Source organism: Anomalospiza imberbis, chromosome 1 (genome assembly GCF_031753505.1).
Source record: "Anomalospiza imberbis isolate Cuckoo-Finch-1a 21T00152 chromosome 1, ASM3175350v1, whole genome shotgun sequence".
Classification (NCBI taxonomy): Eukaryota; Metazoa; Chordata; class Aves; order Passeriformes; family Viduidae; genus Anomalospiza; species Anomalospiza imberbis.
Genome location: NC_089681.1, coordinates 142,486,218 through 142,505,160, shown reverse-complemented (window position 1 = coordinate 142,505,160; position 18,943 = coordinate 142,486,218). Strand labels below are relative to the sequence as shown.

The 18,943-nt window shown below is 40.6% G+C and overlaps 1 protein-coding gene across 4 annotated transcripts in view; it reads right to left on the bottom strand.

The window, feature by feature from the left end:
- Positions 1-18,943, bottom strand: part of VIPR2 (vasoactive intestinal peptide receptor 2) — an 80,062-nt gene that overhangs the window by 37,694 nt on the left and 23,425 nt on the right. Inside the window, exons 1-2 of one of the 4 annotated variants that reach the window (XM_068174290.1) lie at positions 8,255-8,345; positions 4,820-4,922 (exon numbers count right to left, since the gene is read on the bottom strand). In XM_068174290.1, the coding sequence (XP_068030391.1) occupies positions 4,820-4,859 (40 nt within the window). In that variant the 5' untranslated portion in view covers positions 4,860-4,922; positions 8,255-8,345. Of the gene's footprint in view, positions 1-4,819; positions 4,923-7,047; positions 7,168-7,776; positions 7,969-8,254; positions 8,346-18,943 lie in introns of those variants that run through there. The other 3 variants (XM_068174282.1, XM_068174298.1, XM_068174272.1) reach the window with 3 other exon arrangements.

The window sequence follows — 18,943 nt, the reverse complement described above, 5'->3', positions numbered from 1 at the left end:
TGTAAAGACAAGAACACTTATTTTTGTTTGACTGAGCATCACGATAATCTTACATAAGGGTCAGTTTTATGTGGTGTCATTAATGATGACACTTCGATCAGTGAAAGCCAAAACATAAAAATATCCAAAGCAGCCCCTTTAACCTCCTTCATTAAAAAAAAAAGTGTGAATTGAAAAGTAGCAACATATCTGTACTACACCTGCAAAAGCAGCAGCACAGAGATTTAAGAAAGCTAAAGCTGTGCTTCCAAGAGTTACTAGAGCTGCATGAAAGAGGTTCCATGACCCCACCACCTCATTTAATTGTACTTTGAATGCTACCTCAGAGAACCGTCAGCACCACTGCAGTCTGAAGTACTGACTCATTTTACAGAGAAAATAGCTCCAAAACTAAAAAAAAAACCTGATGCAAAACCTTGATGAGACAGGGAGCATAAGAAAGGGGGAACCTTGAGGAGATTCCTGCTCATGTAGCAAAAGAAAGGCCTCCTCTGGCTTTGTGTCAGTCTCCTATTTACTAACGTGGAGGACAGAGTGATCACCTCAGTGTAGCTATAGAGAGGGGGTGTGTATCATACACAAAGGTGTGGGGGTGTGTGTAAATGCAAAATATGCACTTTTCTTCCTGTAAAAACAACCTTAACAGGTAAGCTAGTCAGATATTTAACTTCTGGGCAACTTGCCATGGGTCTGACATTTGAATGTTCATGCCACTGTTCTGAACAGCTCTGTTTCATCCACAAGATCATGAGCTCAGTGCAGGAATCACTGAGGAAAATTCTATTGACAGTGCAATTCGGGAGATTGGATTACACAGCAATATTGGTCCCTCTTTCTTTAAACTTAAGAATAACTGAGAGCATCATTTTGGTGTCTTGTCTCTTTTAATTTCCTATTACAAGCTGCATTATGAAGCTTCTCTTCAAGAGGTTTATGAAATTCTTTCCAAAGCCATTTTTCTTTTTGCCTACATCCCTTTGTCAAAGTTAAAAAGCCATACCTAAAATTAAAAATATTGTCTGACATGTGGGTCTCACAAAAACATATTTTGGAAATCAAAATCTGAAAAGACACATTTAACTGTGCATCCACTCAGTCCAAAAGGAATCAAAAGTCCCTAAACTTCATTGTTCTCATAATGAAATCGTTTTTAGGACTTTTAGTTGTAGAACCCTATTAAAAATCTTCTGAGTTTTAACATTTTTTACCATAAGATTTCATTTTTTCACTTGAAGATGAAGATAAATGAGCCAGTTACTTTATAAGGAAAAATTCTAAAACCTCAATAAAGGCAGAAATTTGCAGAAGGACAATTTTTATGTATTTTAAATCAGTTTTCTTGGGAACTTAATATTTTTTTTATTAGAAGACAAGCCATTGGGAGCCGATAAAAAAACAAATCTTTTTTTTTTTCCATATAGACCTCAAAATCTGTAGCTATTATGAGCTAGTTAGAATGCAATTCATCTGCTCTTCAAAAATAAAGAAAATGTGCCCAAAGATAGAAGAACCTCTCCTAGGCTTCCAGCTACGGTGCATCCATATCTCAGGGGCCAAATTATGGGAGGAAAGAAGATAACAAATGTGGATAGAAGCTAATGCAGTCTTCATAAAATAAACAACCAGATGTTCTAAAGAGCACTACAGAGAGGAAAGCACTGCCACAGGTCTTTGGAGAGTGACTTCTCCCCTAAATGGAGTGTAATGCTGTCCACTAATGGAAAAGTATGTGCTAATGCCTGAAAATCCCCCAAAGGGTGCAAAGCAAGAGGTTTGGGTGTCTCACAGTTTGACATTGGCAAATGAGCAGAATTTAGACCAACTGGGTCCCTTGGTTTCAGTATATCCTTAGCATTGTTCAAAGGATGCTTATGTTGTCTTTATACAATGTTTCTTTGCAAAACACACTATTGTTTTATTAAGCCATAAGTGCTTTATAGACTTCATAGTGATTTTAGGTGCAATGCAAAAATTACTCAGCAAAATTCTTCAGCCCATGTCTTGAGACAGCTCAGGTGTAAGATCATTTTATCACGTCAAAGAAAACCAAATAGCCCTTAAATGTTTCCTTTTTACCTCCCTAACTGGGAGCTGAAAAGATAAGATATTTGTGGCAGCAGCCCTCTGGCCACAGAGAGCAACAGGCACAACTTTCCCAGGCACTGTCCTGGGGAAGGCTGTGAGAAGATCAGAGAGAAGAATGACAAACAATTCTTATCTTCACTTGCTGCACCTGTTGCTGTGAACATGTGAAATGTGTTATGGAGATTTGTTTACTGAAGAGTGGTTTCTTAATTAGCCAATGGTGATGATGTTTGGACTGGAGGACCAATTAGGTCCACCTGTATCATAACTGTCTATCAAAGCAATGGTTGTCTTAATAAGGACAAAATAATAAAGAGATTGATCAGCCTTCTGTGAATCATGGAGTCAATGCTAATTATTACCTGGCCAGGAGCCTGTGATGACAGATATTTAATACATAATTGTCATCTACTCGTCCCACACAATTTGGATCCTCCAGAATTCAGAAGCTGTGCATGCCAGCCATATTCTAGACCATGTGGCATAGAGGTGCAAAGGTTTCCCAGGTGTCCAATAAATTAATGAAAAGATTCCCACTGATTTTGATAATGGAGGTCCAAGCCTTCTGTGGATAATCTCAGGTAACCCTTATTTCCAAGATCAAGACAGTTCCTTCACAAGATTTCATTAACAGCTTTTGTAAGTCAGGTAGCACATACTAAAGCTAGAGCAGTATGACAAGGCCTGTATAACCATCTTTCCCATTCAGGAAAAAGTGGAACAGCATTTGGGAATTTATTGTAAAGAATTATGTTTCAAATGTATTACAAGTTACACATGGAGCTACAATTTGGACAAGTTCCAGCTTGTCAATTTTCTTTAATAATCCTACTTTTTCAGTAGTCAGAGTATTGCTGTTCAAAAGAGTCCTTACTTCTTTGGATGATTACAGAGAGCTTACTAGGAAAACAAGGGCACACAGAGAATGTCTATTTTTGTAAATGTAAATGCATGTATTTAACATAGGCTACTCTCTGGAGGTTCTTGGTGAGGGTATCTGTAACAGAAAGCATAGAATAAATTCTCCTGTACTATTAAACATGCAGTTTTCATAAAGGAGGGGCTTTTTTCCAGTGTCCAACAAAATGGAATATTCCTTTAGTTTCAGATGGGCATTCAAGTGTCTAAATAATTTCACTGCTGTTTTGCCACTGTCTGCAGGGTTGAATCAACACCATCAGACATCCTGTGTCCTTCCAAGATATGAGTTTTCTTTCACATCAGTTTTGCTTCAGAAGGCACCCCTTTCCCAGTGAAAAGGGGCTGAGAAGAAAATACTGGCAGCAAACGTCTTTCTTTCCCTAGGAACACAAAATAAAACTGGTGTGCATCACAAAGATACCCTTGGAGCAGTCCAGCATCTGGATCATGAAAGTGTATCTTGAGAAAAGCTTTACTTTCAAAGCCATGTAACAGCTAGCAGGGAATTTACTGGTTCATGATTTAATTCATTAAGCTGGCCTACTAATTATTTCCCCATCTGGCTTTGCACTAGTATTATTTATGTAACAGCCATCTTTCTTCACCACTCATATATAAATAAAAGCCTTAAATCTAGTTTAATTATTCCAGTAAGATTTTGCATTTTTAAATTACTGATCTTGATTAATAAAATTGAGAAATTATAATAAAATAAAAACTGTTGGTGATACTTTGAATTTTTTAAATCCAAATTAGTATTAGAATATGCACTGAGAGAGTTGCACATTTAAATTGAGGAGAGGTGGAAGAAGCATCATAAGTTGAGACTCATGTTTATGCTCAAAGAGCACTGCAGATGGCAGGTCTCCGAGGTCCCATAGTCATCATCAGGGTGTATTCAAAACAAAATGAACACAAAAAAGCCCAAATAAACCACATACTGACAATCTGAATTCATCTGTCACCTTTTTATTCTGCTTGCTGAACAAATGGCTTTACCAGCAACATCAACTTACAAGAAAAGTGTTATTTTTCCATAAACTTTTTTTCTCTTCCCATGAAAATGTAGGAAGGAAATCTAATAAAATCTAAACAAATAAACAAACAAAAAAACCCCCACCCCACCAAAACACACAAACCAAACAAACCCCAAGCCCAAAAACCTAACAAAAGCCCCTACATCTACTATTCTTCTTCCTTCCACTCTATTCTTCTTCCTTCCACTAAATTACAGTTTACTGTATCACTAGCTATATATTTGTCTTTCTATGCAGAAAGAAAATGAAAACAATAAAGTGACAGAGAGAGTTGGGGTTCTGGGCATAACACGACTGTCCAGTTTTCCCTTTGCACGACTCCATGGTCCTCTGGGTGTGAATCTGGCCTTCAGTGTGAAACACTGTGCACTTGGGACACCCAGAGATCCTTTCTGCCACTAGCACTTTACTCTCAGCCATAGCTAGGGAGAGATGCTTGGATCCAAGGCTTTCAGCTTTCCCTCAGATTTGCTCTTCCTGCTGGTCCTGTCATCACAGCTGCTCTGCCAGTCAGAAAATGCTACAACAACTTCTCAGCACATAAGAATGTGTCTGCTCCCAGCTGGTGTCCCAACCAGGGCATTCTTAGCACCTGCACACCTCTCACCACATGCTTGCTGCAGCAATACATTTAATGCAAAATGGCATAAATTCTAAAAACCGTAAAATCCCAAGCACAGTTCAAACAACTACGGAAACCACAATCACAACAGTAAAGAAGGTAAAGAGAGAAAATCTTCAATATTCCAGTTATCTCTATATTACAGTTTTCTTACCCTTGTAGTCCACTGGCTTTGCATTCTTTAGAAGTTCCATGCACCTGGTTTCCTCCTTGTGAATCTCCAGCTGAAACCTGCATTCTGGATGGACACCATTCACCTGTGTCAAATTAACAAATGGCTTGTGTCTTGAAACTAGAATGAAAATGCTTCATGAAGAATGCAACTACCAATAATGAAATCCACAACTTTAACTGGCACAGGTTTCACCCAAGCACGTGCTAGGCACACTCAATGCCAGCTTCTCACACACTGACTTTTCAGAACAAAATGCTTAAACACTCTACTGGCTTCTTCCTGTAGCATTTATTTAGCTTTCTAGTGCATTCCTCAATATTGTGCCACGAGATCTTTTTCTCCAGAAAAACTCTGAGCTGAAACTGTAAAAGGAGAGTAGATACATTTGCTCTTCTCCCCTTTTGTAGTAAGTTAGGGAGCTGAAAGTTTAACACAAATCACAGAACATGAAAATTGATCAAACTTCATTCTCTTTGACATGGTAAATTCTGGTTTTCTTCCCCCCTTTTCCACCATGTATGTTTTATCTCCTGAAGGCCCCAGACCATGATTACTTGATTCAAGCAAATTCTCCACAGGAAGAAAACCCCACTTCCTAAAAATTAAAGCACTAATGCCTTTACTGGTTCAAAGCCCTGCCCTCAGTTCTTTGGTTTTCAGAAAAGTTTATATATGTCCGCAGGAAGAAACGGGAATGCAGCAGTACTGGAGAGAGAAATGAGACCCTGGAAAGTTGTACTGGGGTCAGCTGAATTCAGAGAGGCAGTCAGAGCCTTACAGAGAAACACACGGAGTCCGAAAGATACTGCATGGGAGAAATTACTGCAGGAGGTGGCAAATGGAAAAGCTGGAAACATCAATGGAGCTGGTGGGACAGTTTGATTAGCTCAAATGAAATCACATCTTAAATAAATAAAATGGGAATATGCAGTACTTCAGTCATCCTCACACCTAACACTTGTAATTACTAAGAAAAAGGTGGTCTCTCTCCAAGTTTCTGTCTTTTCTTTCACATCTTTTAGGAGACATTTAATAACACTGTCTGGTAATGATCTCTGATGTGTGACACAGCAGTTTTTAAAAAATGTTAATAATTAATTAAGTTGTGATTCTGGGCCCAGAACCTTGGATCCAGAGTTAGGACTGAGAACCTGGTGATGCTGCAGTCTCTTTGTGGACAAACCACTTCACAGCTTTTAAAAAACAGTGCAAGAGCCATAAGCATAACAGCAGGGACTGTTATGAAAACTCACAAAAATCTGTCTCTTCTCCAAATGTCTCATTTCACTGTCTGCAGCATCAGAACCTGACTTCCCTTTCCATGTCTTTTCTCTGTGTTGAGTATTGAAATTACAGGTTTCAAGTGAAGAATTCTTTTCCTTTCAAAGACACATATTTAAAATAAATTAGGATTTCTAGAATTTGTAATTTAAAGTTCAGCATTATACTGAAAATACCTACATTTTGGTATGTATAATCCTTCTTGCAGTGAACGGCCATGTAAAATAAAAGTCCCACATACACATATTGTTTTTTAATAGCGCTTCCCTTTCACAAAACTTATTTTTGGCTACTTTTCATTTCTAAGTGCAAACATTCAGTAACTGACAGTGGATTTCCTACTCATCAAGAAGTATTACAATTACTGGATCTTGGAAAGGAAGGTTCAGTAAATAAAAAAGTTAATTAAATGAAGGATAAGTCCAACCAGCTACTGTAATTAAGAAGCCTGCTGAGTAAACAACTTCTCTTTCTGATACCTCTGAAATATCAGTGACTAATAGTAAAGCTTTGTTAAAAATTTGTTACTACCCAAAGGCAGCTTATTACTTTTCACAGCTGGGCTACATGCTAAACTGTACTATACTATGTTCTAATACATCCAGTTCATTCAGATGGACTTCACAAAGCTTAAGAGATTTAGGGTTCCAGACGATGTGGCTCTGACCACCTCCCGAAACACATCAAGATTTTGAGGGCACTCACCACTCTTCAGGACTTGTGCTCATTCATATTTCCCTCTGCTCAACCAGCGGTAGGTTATCCTTAGTCACCAGTGAATACAGCACCTCATGTAAAGGTGCACACTGAGCTGGATTTCCAGCTCAGGAGTCTCTCTGCACTTTAAGCAGCTTAACAATTTCTGAAGCATCTAGACCAGCAATTTGATGAATAAACATTTCCTCTGACAAGCAGCTTGCACTCACCTTCAGTATGGTTTCCCGACTTTTGGTATTATACAGCAACAAAAAATTTTAAAAGCTTTAAAAAATTTTTTTGTGTGTATTGTATTTCCATCAATGTAACTGACTTTTACAAACTACTTAAGAAACGCTTGAAAATACAAACATTATAAAAGCAGGCGCCCTAAAGAACACTTCAATATTCTGACTACTTTGTGCATAGCAATCCCACTGTACGTATCTCAGAGCAGTTGTGGATGTGGGGCTTTTCCCCGCCACGATGATGGCCAGTGGCCTCTGGACCGTTCCCGGGCAGCGCTCCGTGAAAACTCTTCGCAAACCAGCGGTGTCCACCGGCTGCGGGAAAACTGCGGAGATCAAGTGGCGGCTCCGCGGGGATGGGACCGTGCCCGGCGGAGCGGAGCCGGGCGGAGCCGTCCCGGCGCTGCGGAGCGCCCGGGGCTGCGGCAGGGAGCGCAGGGGAGCGCCCGGGGGTCCCGGCGGCGGCTGCGCGCCCGCTCCCCTCGCCGCCTCCGCCCGGGGACGGCCGGAGGCCAGCGGAGACAGGCAGCGCCGTCCCGGAGCGTGTGCGGCGGGGCCTCCGCACCTGCCGCGCCGAGCCGCCGCCCCGCGGAGCTGCGGGAACAGCGCGGAGGGCTCCGCACGGGCTCCTCAGGTAAGAGCCGAGCGGTGAGCCCGGCCCGCGGTCCGGAGCGCAGCGAGTGTTCCTTGGGCGGGCTGTGTGAGACTTACCCGCGCCAGGCTCCAGCAGAGCGAGAGCAGGAGGATCGGCAGGGTGCTCATGCCCGCCGAGTGCCCGTTCGAAGGCGCTCCGCGGGCCCCGTTGGAAGGCGGGGAGCGGGGTCCGGGTCCCGCCCGGCACCATAGGGCCCGGGGCCGCTGCCGGCTCCCCCGCCCCGCGGGCAGCGGCGGTGGCGGCTCCCGCACCTGCCCCGCTCCGACGCCTCAGCTCCCGGCCCGACCGCGGCCGTGCCCGCCGCCGCTCTGCGCCGAGCTCCTCCTCTAGCCCCCGGCTCCTGCCCGCCCGCCGTGTCTCCCCAGCCCCTGTCCTCGCCTGCCTTTTCTCCTCCTCCCTCTCGCTGCCGCCGGCGCTCCCCCCATAAGAGGTGCGAGTCGCTGCCCTGAGCCGGTACGCCCCCCGCCCATCGCTGCGCCCCGCAGGTGCCCACCGCCGCCCCTGGGCTGCTGCTGGGCACTGGATGCTTCTTACCCCTCGCTGCCCGCTCCCAGGTGCCGGAGAACCCCCTCTTCCCGCGATACACGCCTAGGGAGCCTGGGTGCCAGTGCCGGCAGGGCCCCGGTGCCAGCACCGGGGTGCCTTTTGCCGGTGAAACCAGTAAGATCATCGAACACAGACCCCTCAAGCCAGGCACGCAAGTAAAACGTTGAGGGGTGAGTGAAGTGATCCCTGGCAGGGCCCATTTTACCACTGTGTAGAGCAACAGCTGGATCTTTCTTCCCCACAACTCTTTTTTTTTTCGAGTTCTCAATAGAGAACCAAGAGTTTAAGGCAACTCCATGTTATTCCCTGGCAGTTTACACCAGGTATGGATCTGAGTTTTGTCTCACAAGGCACTGAAAATACACAGTTAAGTGACGTGTTAGCACATGCCTTGTGTTATAGAAAAAGAAGCATTTATATATTGGCTTTTAGCTGAGAATGGGAATATATTACAGTTGTCTTTCCATTGATTTAATATGTGTTGTAATGTAAGTATTATGTACTAAAAGGGACTGAGGAGGCAGCATCTCCTAAATAGACCCCCAAAATAACCAGCTACAAGCAAAGCAAGGACACTTCTATGAGAAAAGCTAAAGAGAATTTTAATTTTTTAATGCGTATGCAAAACTTATTTTCATATATTAAGAATATATACCTGATTATAACATCTTTGGTATCATAAAAAGAAATACTACAAACTACTAAACAGTATTATAACCTGCATGCTGAGAGCAGAGGGAAACATTAATGTAGAAAGAAAAACTTGTAGGATGGTATCTTGTCAGGTTATGAAAGTATTCTCATTGTAGCAGGAAAGAGTACCTCTTTGGATTGACTTTCATCTGCATATGACAGATGGACTGAAGGGCCAGATTGCATCTACTCCTGACACAGCTGGTTTGCAGAGGAGACTGGTTATGCCATTAGCTCTGCGATTCCTGGGCAAGCTCTCAGGTCAAAACTCCTAGACACGGAGAATTGCACAGTGCAACCCCTCTGATTCCTGAGACCGGTGTCCAAGATTCCTCTTCAGGCTCTTGGTTGACACAGGCAGTCTGGATCCGCTCTTCACAATTTCTTATGAGCTATCAGTCTTTCCAAAATAACAACCTCAAAACCATTTCTTTTATCATTCACAAGAAGCGGATGTTTTATCACTACTGCAAGGCTTTGGAAAATCCATCCATTCTTCTCTCTTTAGAAGTTCTTTCTTGCTCTTTGTGATGACTGGCATCCCGCTAAGCGAGCAGTCGTTCTCATGAGTGGAATTAATACATGCCAAGGCTTATCAGGTTCATCAGCAATAAAGCCCAGGGCAGCCCCTGTGCAGAGAAGCCACCAGGCAGGCTGTGCCCCAGCTGGGCTGCCCCAGCAGCTGAGGACACAAGAGTTGCCAGACACCAAACTCCAGTGTTTAATTCTTCGAGCAAATAATTCATTAGGCTGTTGAAGCTGAGTAGCCTGGGAAACCAATTAACAAATTGCTGTTAACGTTCTGTGTAGAAACAGTCTTGGGAACTGTCATCATTATTCCTTCTGTGGAATGACAGAAACTAATATCTCAAATATTAATAGTCCACACAGCCTAGAACTAGCAAAGAAATTTTGAAACTTACATCTGTTCTATCAGAAGATTGTACACAGTCAGATTTTTGTGCTGTTTTGTTTTCAATGAATCAACATTTTTAGGTGAAAAGAAATATCATCAGTTATTTCTCAACCCTTTCCTCTGTTGCTGTTCCCAGTGACTCTTTGACATGAAAGAGACAGCAGATGGAGATGCATAAAATACTAATATTTTTGTTTATATATAGTTAAGTGCTTCTTTTTCCCTAAGAAGAAAACAAATTCTTGATGAAGCCCAGAAATCATGGTTCAAGTTCTTTTCCCTTAAACATATCACAGTTCAGTGCTCTGTTACAATGGATGTAGAAGGGAAATAAAGAACAAGAATGAAACTAGAACAGCTGTTGATATATAGAGGTAAATACAAATGAGACTGATATTCTTAATCAGCAAAAAACAGGTAGGTTTATGAAAGAACAAATGAGTCATAAAATTTAGACAGAGTTGATTGATGACATTTCAAAGAAGGGACTGTCAAATTAAATGGAAAAATTTTATGGAGATATCCATGAGGCACAGGACTGCAAACACACAGAGAGAATGGAGTCCAAACATGAACAGAAATTCATCACAATAGAGGTGGTAGAGAAGTAAATGCATTTTGACTGAAATAAATAGCATTTTGGATCAGCTGAGCCAGGGTGTTCCTCAGAGGACAGTAAAAGTGGAAATAGAAAGTTCAGTGACGGGCAATGGACCCAGTGGCAGGCAGTGCCAAGGTACGGCAAGTTCTCTGCTCTCACAACACATTCAGGACCCAGAAGCTTTTCCTCAGTTCCAGCTGTTGGAAGAATCTGCCAGCTGAGCAAAGGTATATGCCAGTAGAGCTATAAGTAACAATTATTTGCTGCCTGGCCATCTATCTGTTTGGAATCCTCTAATTCAGTGCTGGCAGTAAATGGCTGATTTAGAGTTTCCATACTGAAGTAATGACACCAAACTTCTTTGAGCTCAGTTCTTATATAAATTGTTGATGGAGTTCAAGATGCTTTGGAAATTTGTATTTTACCCACAAATCTTCTTCATGTTCTGTGTATAAAGTCTCCAAATCCATTGCTTTCCTAGTTTAAAAGGAGTTTTCTTTTGTTCAATTGTCTAACAATGATTGCTCACATAATGCATAACATAGAGTTGCCAGAAATACCTAAACTGCATGAAAAGTTTTGAAGGGTTTCCCTCAAAGCATGTGTACAAGCCATCCTGAACAACGTGCCTCTTGCAAGTGTGTCTGTCTCTTGAGCTGCTCAAGCTGTTTCATGTGTTTTGAGCCCTACTTTCCAAACCACAGAGAGTTTATGTGGAATGCTGTACTGAGTCTCATTGCCAAAGGAGTGCTCTTCCTAGGTGTTCACGCTTTTCAAAGACACTAGGTCTTCATCAGGTATTCCTAAATCTCCCAAAGGCACTCAATACTGTCATCCTGCATTTTGTTTGGTTGTTTGTTTGGGTTTTTTTCCTGCAGCCCAACTATTTAAGGAAAGATTCCATTAGCCTTGGAAATAGATTTTAGAAAGGGTTTCCAGGAAAGAAAGATTGCGACTAACGTATGTGCAATTTGGATCTTTTATACTGGAGTAAATTAAAGTTCTGTAAAATTTTAGTGTCAGTAACTATTACCACACTTGATCTTACTAAGCCTCTCTCAATGATCAGCTAGAATACAACAAAGATGGCTCCAGGACCGAGTGAGGCAAACAGTATGTGTCCTGCTTGTGACAATGGGATTTCAGACCTTGGGCACCCTCCAGGGTGTGGCTGCAGCACCATCCTTTGAGAAGCAGCACAGTCATGCTTCTGTCCAACTCTCCGGCATCAAATACTGTAGCTGCAGTAAGAGGAGAAAATGAAAATCAGGTTCTCTGTGTTTATCTGAAGATCCAGATGGTGTCCAGAAGTTCTAAAATTTTGTCACCATTACCAATCATATTATGTCCCCATAATCTCTTGAACCCTGTGTTGTTTTCTAGGCAGAGAAGCAACACCACACAGAGTTTTCTAAGGAAAGGCTGTCCTCAAGTGTGTCACCTCAGCGTTTTTATTCTCCCTGCTCTGAGCATCCCCAACAGTGTCCTGCTGTGTCTGGCCATGAAGGGTAGCTTTATGATGTAGCTGAGGGTGCATCTTCTAGTGGTGAGGCTCATACTGCTCCACAAAACACTTTTTGGCAGAGGCCTGTGGAGTGGCAGTTTGCCAATATCAGCACCCCAACGCAGAGATTCCCAACCAACGACAGGGATATGGAGAACCCTCCAGAATTGTCATTCTGTAATGTGCAAGTAGCTTGGCTACAAAAAGATGTTTCTGCAGATCACAAATACAAAGAAATTCAGTGAAAACAAAGACACTTTTCTGTTTGGTTTGTTAAGTTCAGGACTGCTGAATAGCTTATTTAAAGTGAAGTTCACAGTCTATAACTGTGAAATCCTCAGTCAGAAAATGGCACAGGGACACTTTTCACTGAAGACACAGAATGCAGTCTACAGTACTTAGTGTAAAATATGCAATTTTATTCTTTCTCTCTTTCAAATTTAGAAGACTTCTATGTAATTTCAAAAGAGCAAGAGAGATCCCATTTAGTATAATAAACTCTTTCAATTTCTTGGCCAGGGTATCCAATTTTTCTGATTTCCATTATACTCAGATCCTTATTATACTCATTAAACTAATAGGCATTCAGTCACATTTACATGTGTAGGTGAAGTAGAGTTTGATCTTTTAAATTTATAGGTTAAATTTAAAATAAAGAAGTCAGGTATTTGGCATAATGAAAAGTACTTGGCTAATGTCATTTAAACTCTTATTTGTTTCAAAGCTCCAGATTTGGTCAGTGCTTTTTATTGAGGGTTTACTGGACATGAAAACACGAAAAGAAGAAATTTCTCCCGTTACTTTTAGGTGTTTTGTAATGGTTAGTTAGTATGTTTGGGGTTTTTAAAATTTTTTTTTACAATTTAAAGTAAAGGGTAGATCTTCCCAAAAAACTCTAAAGAGAAAACTCAAAACCTACAGAAAAAATTAACTGATAAAGTGGCATAAAAGGCTTTAGAGGAATAGACAAGAGTAAGTGCAGAAGGGAAAACAAATGAAAAATAACATAAAATCCAAGTAGTGTTTATCAAAAGGAGTTATCATGTCATCTAGCATGAGATAATACTTTACTGAGAAAAAAGTAAGAAAGTATCTTTGATACAAAGAAAAGTCATTAGATTTGTTCTAGATAGCTCTCAGTAATGTGTTTGATACGGTGCCATAGAAATTGCTAGTTGAATTGATGGAGCTAGTTGAATTGATGATCTGTTTGGTTCAAATGTGATTAAATAAGCCTGACTAGTAATGCTGATGTATAAACAGGAGAAAAAAGGAACTAGCAGTAAAGTTCCTCAGAGATCAGGCCAGGGTCCTGTTTTATTCTTTTCAGTAATTATTTTCATTTTTGACAAAACAAAATTTGCTGCTGATTCAAGGTGCTGTCAGTAGTAAGCAGTATCCAGAACTGGATCACCTGAAAATGAAGTCCTAAAAAGTAGTTGGAAATGTAATAAAGCAAGATGGAATGTCATGTGCTAAAAACAACAAACGTTACCACCATAAGCTAAAGGGCAATAGCAGGAAGTCCTGTGTATACCAGTCAGTGTGTGGCAAATATGAGCATTAATGTGACATGGCTTTTGAAAAGTAAGTGTGATCTCAGGAGACATGGGATGGAGACTTGTTGTAGAGTTAAAAAGCAATGAATGAGGTCAGGTAACACACAGAGGTCTGGTCGGGTCTTATCCAGAGCATTGCATATAAATTTAGCAATCTGCCGTCAAGAAAGATGAATTCAGCAGATAAATAATATATTAATGAAGACCAAAGGATTTTAGAGACTGTTTGGTGCAATTGCTGGTGAAAATGTAAACTGATATTAATATGTCATCAGGAAAGGAGCTATGCAGACTAAAAGAAATTTGGCAGAAAAATGGGTGGATTAAGCTAGGTGAGGGTATATGTGCAGATTCATATCCAGGTGCCTGTTCTGGACAAATATTTTAACAGTGAAGGCAAAGAATTTTTTTTTTCAAGATAGAACATGATTAGCCAGTTGAAAGGATTTTTCGGTGGCTCTGTGCACAAACAATAGACTGTGATTTTCTCTAGGTTTTTTCCAAGCCACTATCTTACTTTATCATAAATAGTCCTCCAAATTTTCTGTCAAAATCCCTGTTCTACAGAAACTTGTTTGCTGGAATTTTTTTCTTTTTACACAGAAAAAGTAGTTTTCTGTACAGAGTGCACACCTTTGTGGAAAATTCTATTTTTCTTCAAAAGTCGGACTATTTTTGCCAGAAATACAAATATTTAGCTTTTGGATAAATATTTCTATTTGGAGCTTTTCAAAACAAGCATAAATTTTGCTAGAGAGGAAACAGAAGTCCCTAGTAGGCTCTACTTTCTGAAGTTTTTTTGTTCAATGGAACCTTTTCTTGGAGCAGAGCAGATTTTAGGCAAATTTGAAAAAACTGCATCTGGATCCTCATTTTTTTGGTAATCTGGGAGTATTTGTATCAGGAAACCTGTACTGGCCGCTTCTCCAGAAATAGGGGAAAATAAAACATCTAGATTTGTACTAAAGCATGATTGAAAAAAAGAGATGAAGAATCCCAGCCATCACTAGTCTTGGTAAAGGGAGAGGGGGGAAAATTGCTTTTATGTAGTCAAAAGATTAGGTGCTAGTTTTGCATTATTTTAAATCTTGGAGTAGAGCCAAGTAAACATATAGTGAATTTTCAGTCAGAGCAAGTTGCAGTTTGAAGTTGTTTTGATTGTCAAGCTTTTGTAACTTTATGATAGAACATTGTTTACACTGTGGTGGGTTTTTTTTGTCACTTCAAGAAGAAGACTGAAATGCCTCTGAAATTAAGAACATCATTCTGTCAAAGACTTTGACTAACCATGAGCCTAATGGATATAAATAAAGCAACAATTTTAGAAAGAGGAGAGATGAGATTTCAGTGTAGTTATCAATATGAGGCTTGGTTTTTGTTGCTTATCTCAAGCCTACCCAGGAGATAGGAAAGGAAAAATGTCATCATTGATGTAATCGAACTTCTAAACACTCTAAAATTACTGTCTCCATTAAAAGAAAAAATCATCATGTAGCAAAGTAACAACACTGTAAGTGAAGCCGAATTGTCCAGTGTAACGTGATCTGAATGACACCCTGATCAGGAAAGGACTACTGAGGTTTGTATGAGGAATTTTCCCACATAGCAGGAGGGTAAAGAAATACATATTGACAAAACAAGCCCTTGTAATCCACAGGAATGTTCCATAGACAGGATCAGTACCCCCCACTTCAGGTCCCAAGTTAAACAGAAAACCAGAGAGTCAGGAAAAGGCAGGGCAGCTGTTCTATGGGCTGCCAGCATTGGTGGGTGAAGACAGATGGGTGTTCAGGTGAGCAGGTGCTCTCTGGAAAATGCAGTATTAGGAGCAGAGGTGTGCTCTGTCCTTCTCTAGATAACACCGTTGGTACTGTGTCTTGGAGTGAGATGGGCTACCTGGTTTGAAAGTTGTTAGAAAGGGTTGGATAGAAAATGAGAGCCAGACCCATGGTGGCAGAGTGGCCTGGCTTCAGGGGGACACAGCGGGGATGTCACTGAGCAGAGAGCCTGGTGGATTGGACAGCCAGGAGCTGTGTGCTCGGACCTCCCAGGCTTACCTAACCCTGGATGCCTACCTTTCCCACTTTCTGGAAAAGTGCATTTATTGCTGTGGTATTGCACAGACTATAGGTATTAACAGCTTTGTCTCTGAGCAGATGAAATAAAGTGTTTGTAGGCCCTAGATGCTTGCATTTTGCTGGAAAATGGGTGTCCATGGATGAGATCTTGCCCCATGTTTCCTCAATTATTCTTTTAACAAGTGCTAATTCAACACTAAGAATATAATTCTGAAATCTATTTAGCTCTGGTCCTAGGGAGGTGTTGAGCGTCCTTGGGTTTGTGCAGCTGCACTAGATATTGAGAAAGCTCAAACTGGAATCAAGAAACCCTCAAGAGAAACTTGGGTTCATTTTTGGCCCAGCCCTGTTCACCTTGAGATCAATGGCAATAGTCCCCTTGGCTTCAGCCAGGAACAAAATCAAGCATTTGGCTGTGAAAGCATGTAAATTCTATTCAAATCTAAAATTTCCATAAATCACGCTGCTCTTTTCAAGGTGAGCACATAGCTGGCTGGGCTTCTGATCACCAGAGGAATGATGGCACAGACCCTTCCTTTTTTAAGTATCCTACATCAGGTATAGTGTGGGGCATCTCATGTACCAAGGAATGATATGCACTAAATATGCCAGTAATTAGTTAACTCAGTCTCCACAATTGAAATGCCAGTAGAACTTTTCCCCAGTTGCAATGCTGTTTTGGACTGAGAACCTAGAAACTGATTCTAGAAGTAATTTCCCTGCTTTAATATATACTGTTTTTAATGGAATTGTGCGGAATGATTAGTGAGAGGCAAATGTCAAAACACCAGACAGAAACTGACTCACCAGTCATAGGATTTAATATTAAGGTCAGGCTATGGAAATAACAATGGTGCTCAGTCTTGATTATCTTGTGCCTTGTGCAGTGATTTACATTGGAGAAAAATGACTGGAGTGGATATAATGTGCTAATTTTCCAAATTTGGTTTTATTTTATATATTCCTTCCACACTTGTTAGGAATGACACAGAGCACAAAGCAGTTAAAAAAAAGACAAGAACACAAAACAAAGGAACAAGCTCAGAATGTCCTAGAAGATTATTATGAGCAATTGTCTACAGGGATTTTAAGGTTTACTCTTTTTTCTTTTTAGGCAAGATTGAAATGTTGACATTCTGTCCAAATACAGCATAGCAAGAGCACACAAAGTTCACTCTTTCCCTTGCTAGTCATTCCAATTTCCCCTGCATTTTCTTAATGCATTTGCATGTGCCAATTGGTAACAAACCTTTAATGTTGATGCTTTTTATTTTAAAAACAGCTTTCATCAGAGCTTTGATTGCATGGACTGCTCTGTGGTAAATGAGCTTGAAATTACATTATGCTTGAACTAACTGCATCTGCTCACTACGAGTATCTCAGTCCACAGTGACACAGGAAGACATGAAAGGTTGTCAGGTCAAATGCTGATACCAGCTTTCCGGCAGCACTAAGCTTCCATGTTAATGATACTTGATACTCCTTCTGTATTACTGAAACAGCCCCAAACTCTCACCCTGTGTCATTGTAAGTTCTGTCCCTTCGCTGCTAGTCATCACTCTCTGCTGCTGGTTTGTGTTTCGGCTGTAGAAAGTTGATGAATTATAGGCTTCAGACTCAAAGTGTCATCTACTCATGTTCTCAATTTTTGTTGTGTTTGATTATCTCGGTGTTTATTGGCATGTGGCCTTTCTCCAGTGCTGTCTACCAGCCTTGTAGTGGCTGGACACTAGATAACATTGGTAGCAATTTCACTTTTATTTCCTCAACACCTTTTTAAGGTCATTTTCCAGCTCTCCCTCATCAAGCCATGATGATAACTTATCTTGGGAGTGCAGTGTTTGGTCAATATTTGGCTTTTAGAATAGCCAGTGGCTATGATTTTGACTGCAGTAGCCACAGCAACTTCAGTACGACTTCATTTTGAATATATTGTTCATAGAGGTCACTTACCTTGCTGAATTTGAAATTAAGAGCTTTTCAGTTATTTCTGAATTATGTGTTTCTGAAAATTAATGGTATGTTTTTCTATTCTCTTGTAGATACTCTGAAATATGAAGGGCTTGCCATTCTGCCAAGGGCTGAGTGCATTGATTATGTTAATGCAGAAGGGAAGAAAGATGCGGATGTGACACTGCAGAAATGATGCATAAGGGAAAAATCAAATTCATGGAGGTAATACAAAGTTGAAGAAATAGTCAGTTGATCATGGAATGATCCAATCAAATAAATGTTCATGGAATGATAAAGTGTGGAAAGGTCTATAGGAAGATACTCAACAGTCTGTCACTTTCTTTGGAGTGTGATGCCCCTGAACCTCTGGATTAAAGAACACATGATGTCTCTGTGTAAGGCCTAAACATTAGTGTAACTTTCAAATTCGAGAGAAGGTACATAAACAAGAATGCCACACCTCTTATTTTCAAAAACAAGAATTACATACAGAGGAGGAAGCTCAGTTAAAGGGATAGCCAAAGGGTAAAGCCCTGGCAAGCAGCAGAGGCTCTTCAAAGATACCATATGGGAATTCAGACCATCCCATTTTAGAAAGAGAAAAAGAAATCCAGCATGGCTGAACAGAAAGGGTAGGGAAGGTTAATAGATGCAAGAACCTTCAAAAGCTGAAAAGATAATAACCAGAAAAATCATAAAACTCCATATAATACACATGAAGGAGCAGAACAGGACAGGAGATGAACTTCCAAATGGCACCAGTATTAATAAAGTCTTTTCCACACACATCGGAAGCAGCAAGCCTGATGGAGCATCAGTGTAGCAAATAGAGGATCAAGATGCATCAACATTTTTAAAAAGATAAGCCTTAGAAAAAACCCCAAATGGATTCATTGCACATGTGTACATAATGAAGGAGTGAGTACAGAGAGCTCACCGTGGCAGAACCTTGATCATAAGTGATGTTTCAGGAAAATCTGTCTGTAGTCAAGATTTTTGTAGAAGTTTATGGAATAAAGAGACAGGAAGAACAGTAACTACCAGATCTGGCAATATTCCCAAAAGATCTTAGATGAATTTCCGAGTGAAAGAACTGAGCTGCTAATAGTGGGTGATGTTTCACTTAAATCTTTGGTGCAGAAGGCTGGCAGTGAGATCATATGATACAAACTTTTAAATGGTATTCCAGGGAATGAGTATGGATGTCATGAAGATGAGTAAGGAAAGTTTACTGATACTCTCAATATAAAGATTACTTAGGACATGAAATTAAACTACTAAGTTACCTTTTTCACACAATGCACAGATGATTAGACATTTCTAGAGGATGCTGGTGGCTAAAAATGAATACAGGATAGAAATTGGAACAAATT